Genomic DNA, 12,536 nt, shown 5'->3' with positions numbered 1-12,536 from the left:
AGACTTCTATACAACCAGAGGAGTCGCCCCCTGGTGGACACTAGAGAGAATGCAAGTCTCAGGCACTTTAACATTGGCTTTACTTTTCAGACCCAGAGTTTGCTGCCTGGTTAGGGTTGGGTTGAAAGAGAGGTGGTTTAGGGTTATTGGGGTTAAGTATTGGTAATGGTCAGAAGGGTAAGGGTCAGCCAATGTATTATGACAACGAGGGTCTTCCCGAGTATACAAAGACAAACATGTGTGTGTTTGTGTGTGCAGGTTATCGTCCAGAGGTCTCTGTCTGCCAAGTCTTTGTCTCATGCTAAAGGAGGCAGTGTGCTTGGAGGCTACCTCAAACTGCTGCCCATGTTCTTCATTGTCATGCCGGGCATGATCAGCCGATCACTGTTCCCAGGTCAGTCCGTCTCTATTGGACTGTTAAGCCAAATGCTTCTGTATGTTCAAGCACATGCATCATTTTGATTTGATCATTACCTCATTAAACCAGGCAATCATTTACCAAAACATATTTCCATTTATTGATGGAGTTCAGCATGAGATTCTACACAGCTTTCTTTAACAGCTTTCTAAGTGTAGATCCAGTGAACTCAACACAGTAGCACAGACATCATGCGCACTGTGCGTGATGATGTCTCTGGAGGTTGACTGTGTTATTATGAGTAATGGTCAGAAATAGATCCTCAATCTAAAACACCACAGCCTTTTTAAAGTGAGGTACATGTGCAATGAAAACATGCAAACATACCTGGTATGATGTGTTAATGAATGACTCCTCAAACTGTGTATCCAAAAGGTTGGGAGCGTTTCTTCTAAAACATGAAGAAGCAGGACACATACGTGTAACTAACTCACTGCATCTTATACGCTCCGTGTGTGTGTGTGTGTGTGTGTGCAGATGAGGTAGGTTGTGTGGATCCAGCAGTGTGTCAGAGTGTGTGTGGAACTTCAGTTGGCTGCTCCAACATCGCCTACCCTAAACTAGTGGTGGAGCTAATGCCTGTGGGTGAGTCGCACACACACACACGCACTCACACTCACGCACGCATGCACGCACGCACGCACACACACACACACACACACGCACGCTAGGCTTGGTCAAAGTCAGTGTAGAGAACTCCTCTCTCCATGTTTCGGTGTTTTTTCTTGCACTCAATCGTAATCTACTGTCGCTCTGTCTGTTAATCCTTCATCTCTGGTGTGAGGACATATTAGGAGAAACTAAAGATCAAACTATATTTCAGATTCAACCTTTATCAAACAGTGTATAGAGCTTCATGTAAAGCACTGTTGTGTACTGTGGTATACATTGATTGTAAATATAATCTGATACAGTTTGAAAATATGACAATTTATGAAAGGAAAACATCTGACAACTGTTGCAGTTCAACAACACAACACAAAACAAAACATGTGGTATCATTGGAAATTATTTATTAGTAATAAGCCTTTGACATGTACCATCTCGTTCTCAAAGGGGTCATCAATGACAATGCTACAGTACAAACTCAAATAACTCAAACGACAAGATTATTATGTGATACCAATCATAAATATCAAATAATAATCATCCCAGCAGAGAATGAAAATGGATCATTCATTCACAGATCATAGAGAAGTATTCATACCAGGGATATTATGACTATTATTATGTTATGACTGTTTCATAGACAGGTTAAGTCAAACCTGACTTAGTTTCATTTGCCATATGAAGTTGAAGTAAATACACATTCAGTGAAGGACAACTGGCCGACAGTAAGGAGGAGCCTAAGGCACAGCAGGAAGGTCGAGTTCATCAGCAGCTTCACTGGATCAAAGTCGAAGATAAGAGCTCACAGAGTGTCTGGTACACAGACGGAAGACAAGCAGCTTCTGTGGTCTAACAGTGAGTCAGGAGACCGGTTTCATTGAGCAACAGCTGCAGCAGGACAGTTGTTTTGACCAGCGGGTCTCAACCAGGGGAGCTGACCCGAGATCCTGACAGTCACTGGGGGAATAACGCGATGTGGCTCTCACACAAAGCAGAGATGCAAGGAAAAGATGTGAGGAGAGAAAAACAGAAGATGTTTGTTCAATCAGGAGAGACAAATCAGATCAAGAGATATCATTGTTCATTATTAACAGATGATATGTGATGATGAAGTCTGGACTGTGATGGAGGGGCGTCTGCTCTGAGCAGCAAGATAAACCCCGATATCAAACCTATAGGCCACCTCTGTGCCCACACATAGACATGTCAAACCTCTAACATCATACGTGTGTTTAACACTCGACAGCTGTTTCCTGAGCTATTCACTGCTTTAGGTTAGTATTGTTTCCTTATGTAAATAGATTAATGACCAAATAATACTTTTGTAAAATGTAAAGGTCTTTTCAGATCAAACACAAACAACTTAAAAGTTCAAAGCCATCCCTTCTGTGAGCCTGTATCCAAACAGAACCGGAAGCTTTCGTGTGTAATGTTGAGTGAGTTTATTACAGTAAAAACAATAATGACAACAATGACTGTCAGGGTGTGAAACTTGAATGCATGAACACAAATACTTGTGAAAGCTTTGAACAGCAAAAATCATCAACAAATATTTGCTATACATGAAAATGCTTCACCTGACATCTAACCTGGCTGGTCCTTCTGTCTGTGCAGGTCTGCGTGGTCTGATGCTAGCAGTGATGCTAGCTGCGCTGATGTCATCTCTGACCTCCATCTTTAACAGCAGCTCCACTCTGTTCACACTGGACCTCTACCACAGAGCCCGGCCTGGAGCCTCAGAGAGGGAGCTCATGATAGTTGGAAGGTAGGAGTGATACCAGACTGATACATATCCCAAAATATGCCCCTTGATGCGAAGCTCAGATTTGGTTGTAAAATTGAAAAACCAACACAGGAGTGTCTCTGTATCCCTCTGTGATACTGTTCCTGTTCCACACCCCAACGTGCTACTTTGTTCACTGCTGCTTCACATTGACCAGAAGGGTCTTCCAAATTAGAACCGAATCCAAAATGTCATGAACCAGGTATACGTAAAAAAAAGAAAGTGGTTCTGCTTATCGGTTCCTAAGCAACATATTGAGAGCTAAAGGGAAACCTCTTGCTTTTGTTTCGGCTGCTCTATTTCTGCTTTCTGCGATCTATAAACCTGTTAATTCCAAGCCTCCATTGCTGGATGTACTGTATTCTACATGGGGACTCGCTGTTATAACATCTTGTCACTTTGTGAATAAAAATCTCTCTCGGTTAAAATGTAGTTATCTTGCGCCCTTCTTATACAAAATGATTATTTTATTGCCTATTTTAGCTGGTTCACACACATTGTGAACTGGGATCATGGTAAACAAATAGATCATTTTTATTGTGGCTTCTATTCCCATTGATTAACCCAGTGCTGTAATTCATCCTTTGTTTTCAGCAGTAGAGTGAAGTGAACGTGGGAGAAATGTTAATACCTAAATATATGTGATGTTGTCTGTAGTTGAGTGGAACAGGTGTGTCTCTACGGAGCCTCAGACAAACATAAAAGTATTTGGTGTATTTCCAGGGTGTTCATCCTGGTCTTGGTGTGTGTTAGTCTGTTGTGGATTCCGGTCATCCAAACAGCCAACAGCGGACAGCTGTTTGATTATATCCAATCAGTGACCAGCTTTCTAGCTCCGCCCATCACCGCTGTATTCCTAATGGCTGTCTTCTGGCCACGTGCCAACGAGCAGGTAGGTCTCACGCTCGCTCGCTCGCACGCACACACGCACGTCGGCATGTCCACAATGATTCTAGAGGGGAACCCAGACATGTCCACACTGATTCTAGAGGGGAACCCAGACATGTCCACACTGATTCTAGAGGGGAACCCAGACATGTCCACACTGATTCTAGAGGGGAACCCAGACATGTCCACACTGATTCTAGAGGGGAACCCAGACATGTCCACACTGATTCTAGAGGGGAACCCAGACATGTCCACACTGATTCTAGAGGGGAACCCAGACATGTCCACAATGATTCTAGAGGGGAACCCAGACATGTCCACACTGATTCTAGAGGGGAACCCAGACATGTCCACACTGATTCTAGAGGGGAACCCAGACATGTCCACAATGATTCTAGAGGGGAACCCAGACATGTCCACACTGATTCTAGAGGGGAACCCAGACATGTCCACACTGATTCTAGAGGGGAACCCAGACATGTCCACACTGATTCTAGAGGGGAACCCAGACATGTCCACACTGATTCTAGAGGGGAACCCAGACATGTCCACACTGATTCTAGAGGGGAACCCAGACATGTCCACACTGATTCTAGAGGGGAACCCAGACATGTCCACAATGATTCTAGAGGGGAACCCAGACATGTCCACACTGATTCTAGAGGGGAACCCAGACATGCCCACAATGATTCTAGAGGAAAACCCAGACATGTCCACAATGATTCTAGAGGGGAACCCAGACATGTCCACAATGATTCTAGAGGGGAACCCAGACATGTCCACACTGATTCTAGAGGGGAACCCAGACATGTCCACAATGATTCTAGAGGGAAACCCAGACATGTCCACAATGATTCTAGAGAGGAGCCCAGACATGTCCACAATGATTCTCGAGGGGAACCCAGACATGTCCACAATGATTCTAGAGGGGAACCCAGACATGTCCACACTGATTCTAGAGGAGAACCCAGACATGTCCACAATGATTCTAGAGGGGAACCCAGACATGTCCACAATGATTCTAGAGGGGAACCCAGCCATGTCCACACTGATTCTAGAGGGGAACCCAGACATGTCCACAATGATTCTAGAGGGGAACCCAGACATGGCCACAGTGGTTCTAGAGGGGAACCCAGACATGTCCACAATGATTCTAGAGGGGAACCCAGACATGTCCACACTGATTCTAGAGGGGAACCCAGACATGTCCACAATGATTCTAGAGGGAACCTAGACATGTCCACACTGATTCTAGAGGGGAACCCAGACATGTCCACACTGATTCTAGAGGGGAACCCAGACATGTCCACACTGATTCTAGAGGGGAACCCAGACATGTCCACACTGATTCTAGAGGGGAACCCAGACATGTCCACAATGATTCTAGAGGGGAACACAGACATGTCCACAATGATTCTAGAGGGAAACCCAGACATGTCCACAATGATTCTAGAGAGGAGCCCAGACATGTCCACAATGATTCTAGAGGGGAACCCAGACATGTCCACAATGATTCTAGAGGGGAACGCAGACATGTCCACACTGATTCTAGAGGGGAACCCAGACATGTCCACACTGATTCTAGAGGGGAACCCAGACATGTCCACACTGATTCTAGAGGGGAACCCAGACATGTCCACAATGATTCTAGAGGGGAACCCAGACATGTCCACAATGATTCTAGAGGGGAACCCAGACATGTCCACAATGATTCTAGAGGGGAACCCAGACATGCCCACAATGATTCTAGAGGGGAACCCAGACATGTCCACAATGATTCTAGAGGGGAACCCAGACATGTCCACAATGGTTCTAGAGGGAAACCCAGACATGGCCACAGTGGTTCTAGAGGGGAACCCAGACATGTCCACAATGATTCTAGAGGGGAACCCAGACATGTCCACACTGATTCTAGAGGGGAACCCAGACATGTCCACACTGATTCTAGAGGGGAACCCAGACATGTCCACAATGATTCTAGAGGGGAACCCAGACATGTCCACAATGATTCTAGAGGGGAACCCAGACATGTCCACAATGATTCTAGAGGGGAACCCAGACATGCCCACAATGATTCTAGAGGGGAACCCAGACATGTCCACAATGATTCTAGAGGGGAACCCAGACATGTCCACAATGGTTCTAGAGGGAAACCCAGACATGGCCACAGTGGTTCTAGAGGGGAACCCAGACATGTCCACAATGATTCTAGAGGGGAACCCAGACATGTCCACACTGATTCTAGAGGGGAACCCAGACATGTCCACACTGATTCTAGAGGGGAACCCAGACATGTCCACAATGATTCTAGAGGGGAACCCAGACATGTCCACAATGATTCTAGAGGGGAACCCAGACATGTCCACAATGATTCTAGAGGGGAACCCAGACATGCCCACAATGATTCTAGAGGGGAACCCAGACATGTCCACAATGATTCTAGAGGGGAACCCAGACATGTCCACAATGGTTCTAGAGGGAAACCCAGACATGGCCACAGTGGTTCTAGAGGGGAACCCAGACATGTCCACAATGATTCTAGAGGGGAACCCAGACATGTCCACACTGATTCTAGAGGGGAACCCAGTGTCACACTGACATTCATCGAGACATAGAGCGGTGATCAATGCCGTGGTTTCGCTCAATGTGTGTTACTAAAAACGGATAAAACGACTCAGTGTTTTCTTCAACTTCCTTATTAACTTTGTAGTCACTAGCAACAGGATCGACTTGCATCAGGAACGTGTTGGAGAAAACACAAGCAGCCACTTGCAGTTCTTGTGGTCTCCAGACAGCTGCAGTCGTCCCAGCGTGTAGTTACCTATTTGAAAAATATAACAATAGATTTTGATAGTAAGCACCAGTGACAGGGCTACAAGATTCAAAATCGTAAGGCCCTTTTCATTTCAGTGACGTTTGTGTGTGTGTGTTTCTCAGGGTGCATTCTGGGGTCTGATGGCTGGACTGGTGGTGGGACTGATCCGCATGGTGCTAGAGTTCTCCTATGAAACTCCCACCTGTGGTCAGCCTGACGGTCGCCCTGCCGTCCTGGCTGATGTTCACTACCTGTACTTTGCTCTCATCCTATTGACTCTTACCTCCCTCATCATTGCTGCTGTCAGCTTGGCCACTGCCCCAATACCCAAAGAACATGTAAGGACCACGTCTTACATTGATGGACACAAGTATTCAGCACCCCTGTCTATGCTGTGTGACTCCTCAGAGCTATCTGTGTAGCTCTGTATTAATCTCTTAATACAGATCACATGTGTTAGCTGGAGGGTTTGAACACCATAGCACTAAACATTCAATTTGGACAATTCAATGCCAACGTTCAGCTGGACAAAGACGCAATAAAGAAAATGGAAGGACTGTTACGATGTTTGTTAAAGCACTGCACAAGCAAATCAAGAAAACCTCTTCACCAATTTGACATTCGCAGCAAGTAGTACCAGTAGTGCAGTAGTGACATGGCTTCTTGGCTGATTAAGTTCTTGAAGTTACCAGCAATGACCGTCATGTGTTTGAGTTTGCTCCGCTGAACACATCGGGGTCCTTTATACTGGTGTCACTGAGCTAATCCACTCCACTGTTTGGCTGTGTTGTGACAGACACAAGTCATTGTGCTTTCTGCAGTCCTTGTCCCTGAATATGGAAAAGTAAATCCTTCACAAAGGTGTGCTTGATATTTCATATGCAGGTACTTGTTTTCAGTGTGAGCAGAGCAGGAATATAGTTCCAGGAACTCATCCTCAAACAGGTGGAGAAGAGTGGAAACCAAAGCTGAACCAATGACAGTGTCTACACAGTGGAAAAGGGCTAGTCTGCTCTGTCAATGTGATCCGATACCACATGTATGTATGAGCTCACCCTCCTCTCTCCTGTCCAGCTGTACAGGCTGACCTGGTGGTCCCGACACAGCCGGGAGCCTCGTATCGACCTCACGGGTCCCCCGCTGACCTCTGACCCCAGCCGGGACTCTGAGCGCTTGCCAGAATCCTGTTGGCTGAGAGGAGCTCTGAGGCTCTGTGGTCTGACTGGTCCCAGCTCTGCCTCGGTGGCTCCAGCAGTTGAAGACAGCGAGCTGAACTCGCTGCAGGAGGAGCCGCTTTGGAGGAGAGTCTGCGACGTGAACGGCCTGCTCCTGCTGGCTGTTAACGTGTTTCTGTGGGGATATTTTGCCTAATAACTTGTTATCGGTAAAGTTACATTGATGTACTGGACGGTGGTTAAACCAATCAGCTGCTGTGCTGGATCTGTCTTATATGCACCAACAGACAGTTCATCTCATCAGGAAACACGTATCGTAGTCATGATCATGGAACACATTTAACCAGTCAAGGTCCATAATTGACTTACAAGGACACTTTTTAACACGGTAACAAAAGATAGCTGGGAGAACATGTCTCTCTCCGTGAGGGACATGTGTTCAGACACCCAGAGGGGGCAACATTTGAGAATTCTGGAAAACAGAAAACAATTCCCTGCAATTTACAATCCAGAACACTAATCACTTCCAAGATTCATAACATGTTCTTTGTCTAATGAAAAATGCTGCTTTAAGCCATATTAGTTAATTTGACTCCCACACAATCAGAACAAATGTCCGATTATCTGCTTCTCCACACAGTACTCATGAAGCTAGACAGCCCTGAGACATCTCAGATACAATATACAGAAACCTAACCACCACACAGCAGTACTGATGGGTTGATATAAGATTAGAACATGATATTTCATATGCTCTTGTAATAATTTAAAGTGAGCTGTTATGTCATTTATATAAGTCTGTGTAGCTGAAGGTACCATCATCATCTGTGTGTGATAGTGTGTTTGTGGAGGTCAGACAAGAACATCTGATGTCACTTACACTCACTTAACACACTTGCTTGTTAGTGTACTTTACATTATAGTCGAGATTTGTGTACTTTTGTCCTTCTTTGTGTCTTTGTGTATGACAAATACAAAAATCACAATCGCATATAGAAAAGTGCTGCAAGTAGCACATACGACAACGGGAACTGTTTCTAGGCAACACTAACATGTATTTTTGGCTTATTAAGTTCTTGAAGTTACCAGCAATGAGCGTCATGTGTTTCAGTTTGCTAAAGACACACTTCAATGTTGAATAAACATAGACTAAGAAGTAAGAACGTGTGAGTGTGGGTTCCTACCACAGCCAAAGACATGCAGCTAAGGTTGATTGAGTGAGTGTGAGGTGGACCTGCCCATCAGACTCTAACATTCATACCCATTCACACACCACAGGGACAGCCTACATTGGGGTTACACGATCCACGGTTTGATCCCGACTGTCACGTGTTGAAGTGTCCCTGAGCAATACACTGAACCCCCGGCTCCCCGGGCGCCTGTCATTGGCAGCCCACTGCTCCCTATATACAGGGATGGGTCAAATGCAGAGAAAAATTTCCCCCTTAAAGGGATCAAGATAGTATGAATTCTATTCTATTCTAGCAGTTGTTCTGCCCATGATTCATGAAGTAGCTGATCCTCTGATTGAAGGAGGGTGCTGGTGATTGGCTGCCAGATAAAATGAATTCAAGCAGTTGATTATTCAGATATTGTATATATGCATGCAGGCTCATCTTCAGAAATGTTAGATTCATACATCATGCTGCATTACCATTTGTCTCTGATTCATGTTTCCACATGTTGCAGTTTGAATGAGAAAGTTGGTTGTAGATAAGAACACAAGAGTTTTCAGTAGAAGGCACCGTTACACCATCTCCTTATCCATGTTCTCTACTGACTCCTTTACACCGTCTACCTCCTTATCCATGTTCTCTACTGACTCCTTTACACCGTCTACCTCCTTATCCATGTTCTCTACTGACTCCTTTACACCGTCTACCTCCTTATCCATGTTCTCTACTGACTCCTTTACACCATCTACCTCCTTATCCATGTTCTCTACTGACTCCTTTACACCGTCTACCTCCTTATCCACGTTCTCTACTGACTCCTTTACACCGTCTACCTCCTTATCCATGTTCTCTACTGACTCCTTTACACCATCTACCTCCTTATCCACGTTCTCTACTGACTCCTTTACACCGTCTACCTCCTTATCCATGTTCTCTACTGACTCCTTTACACCGTCTACCTCCTTATCCACGTTCTCTACTGACTCCTTTACACCGTCTACCTCCTTATCCACGTTCTCTACTGACTCCTTTACACCGTCTACCTCCTTATCCATGTTCTCTACTGACTCCTTTACACCGTCTACCTCCTTATCCATGTTCTCTACTGACTCCTTTACACCGTCTACCTCCTTATCCATGTTCTCTACTGACTCCTTTACACCATCTACCTCCTTATCCATGTTCTCTACTGACTCCTTTACACCGTCTACCTCCTTATCCATGTTCTCTACAGACTCCTTTACACCGTCTACCTCCTTATCCATGTTCTCTACTGACTCCTTTACACCGTCTACCTCCTTATCCACGTTCTCTACTGACTCCTTTACACCGTCTACCTCCTTATCCACGTTCTCTACTGACTCCTTTACACCGTCTACCTCCTTATCCACGTTCTCTACCGACTCCTTTACACCGTCTACCTCCTTATCCACGTTCTCTACTGACTCCTTTACACCGTCTACCTCCTTATGCATGTTCTCTACTGACTCCTTTACACCGTCTACCTCCTTATCCACGTTCTCTACTGACTCCTTTACACCGTCTACCTCCTTATCCATCTTCTCTACTGACTCCTTTACACCGTCTACCTCCTTATCCATCTTCTCTACTGACTCCTTTACACCGTCTACCTCCTTATCCATGTTCTCTACTGACTCCTTTACACCGTCTACCTCCTTATGCATGTTCTCTACTGACTCCTTTACACCATCTACCTCCTTATCCACGTTCTCTACTGACTCCTTTACACCGTCTACCTCCTTATCCATCTTCTCTACTGACTCCTTTACACCGTCTACCTCCTTATCCATCTTCTCTACTGACTCCTTTACACCGTCTACCTCCTTATCCATCTTCTCTACTGACTCCTTTACACCGTCTACCTCCTTATCCATCTTCTCTACTGACTCCTTTACACCGTCTACCTCCTTATCCATCTTCTCTACTGACTCCTTTACACAGTCTACCTCCTTATCCATGTTCTCTACTGACTCCTTTACACCGTCTACCTCCTTATCCACGTTCTCTACTGACTCCTTTACACCGTCTACCTCCTTATCCACGTTCTCTACTGACTCCTTTACACCGTCTACCTCCTTATCCATGTTCTCTACTGACTCCTTTACACCGTCTACCTCCTTATCCATGTTCTCTACTGACTCCTTTACACCGTCTACCTCCTTATCCATGTTCTCTACTGACTCCTTTACACCGTCTACCTCCTTATCCACGTTCTCTACTGACTCCTTTACACCGTCTACCTCCTTATCCACGTTCTCTACTGACTCCTTTACACCGTCTACCTCCTTATCCCGTTCTCTACTGACTCCTTTACACCGTCTACCTCCTTATCCACGTTCTCTACTGACTCCTTTACACCGTCTACCTCCTTATCCACGTTCTCTACTGACTCCTTTACACCGTCTACCTCCTTATCCACGTTCTCTACTGACTCCTTTACACCGTCTACCTCCTTATCCACGCTCTCTACTGACTCCTTTACACCGTCTACCTCCTTATCCACGTTCTCTACTGACTCCTTTACACCGTCTACCTCCTTATCCACGTTCTCTACTGACTCCTTTACACCGTCTACCTCCTTATCCATGTTCTCTACTGACTCCTTTACACCGTCTACCTCCTTATCCACGTTCTCTACTGACTCCTTTACACCGTCTACCTCCTTATCCATGTTCTCTACTGACTCCTTTACACCGTCTACCTCCTCATCCATGTTCTCTACTGACACCTTTACACCGTCTACCTCCTCATCCATGTTCTCTACTGACTCCTTTACACCGTCTACCTCCTTATCCATGTTCTCTACTGACTCCTTTACACCGTCTACCTCCTTATCCATGTTCTCTACTGACTCCTTTACACCGTCTACCTCCTTATCCACGTTCTCTACTGACTCCTTTACACCGTCTACCTCCTTATCCACGTTCTCTACTGACTCCTTTACACCGTCTACCTCCTTATCCACATTCTCTACTGACTCCTTTACACCGTCTACCTCCTTATCCACGTTCTCTACTGACTCCTTTACACCGTCTACCTCCTTATCCACGTTCTCTACTGACTCCTTTACACCGTGTACCTCCTTATCCATGTTCTCTACTGACTCCTTTACACAGTCTACCTCCTTATCCATGTTGTCTACTGACTCCTTTACACAGTCTACCTCCTTATCCATGTTCTCTACTGACTCCTTTACACCATCTACCTCCTTATCCATGTTCTCTACTGACTCCTTTACACCATCTACCTCCTTATCCATGTTCTCTACTGACTCCTTTACACCGTCTACCTCCTTATCCACGTTCTCTACTGACTCCTTTACACCATCTACCTCCTTATCCATGTTCTCTACTGACTCCTTTACACCATCTACCTCCTTATCCATGTTCTCTAGACTCCTTTACACAGTCTACCTCCTTATCCATGTTCTCTACTGACTCCTTTACACCATCTACCTCCTTATCCATGTTCTCTACTGACTCCTTTACACCATCTACCTCCTTATCCATGTTCTCTACTGACTCCTTTACACCATCTACCTCCTTATCCATGTTCTCTACTGACTCCTTTACACCATCTACCTCCTTATCCATGTTCTCTACTGACTCCTTTACACCATCTACCTCCTTATCCATGTTCTCTACTGACTCCG

General features: G+C 45.4%; 1 protein-coding gene across 1 annotated transcript in view; it reads left to right on the top strand.

Annotated features, from left to right (window-relative positions):
- The window catches only part of slc5a9 (solute carrier family 5 member 9), a gene marked incomplete at its 3' end in the record, with an annotated part of 15,819 nt that extends 7,935 nt beyond the window's left edge, over window positions 1–7,884 (top strand). Inside the window, exons 8-13 of the mRNA XM_079267201.1 lie at window positions 259–394; window positions 896–1,003; window positions 2,642–2,792; window positions 3,534–3,702; window positions 6,636–6,851; window positions 7,588–7,884. Coding sequence (XP_079123327.1) covers window positions 259–394; window positions 896–1,003; window positions 2,642–2,792; window positions 3,534–3,702; window positions 6,636–6,851; window positions 7,588–7,884 — 1,077 coding nt within the window. The remainder of the gene's footprint in view (window positions 1–258; window positions 395–895; window positions 1,004–2,641; window positions 2,793–3,533; window positions 3,703–6,635; window positions 6,852–7,587) is intronic.
- Window positions 7,885–12,536: the final 4,652 nt, after the last annotated feature.

Source organism: Melanostigma gelatinosum (genome assembly GCF_949748355.1).
Source record: "Melanostigma gelatinosum genome assembly, chromosome: 4".
NCBI classification, from domain to species: Eukaryota; Metazoa; Chordata; class Actinopteri; order Perciformes; family Zoarcidae; genus Melanostigma; species Melanostigma gelatinosum.
Note: the sequence above shows the minus strand (reverse complement) of the source record. Positions and strands in the feature narration are given on the sequence as shown.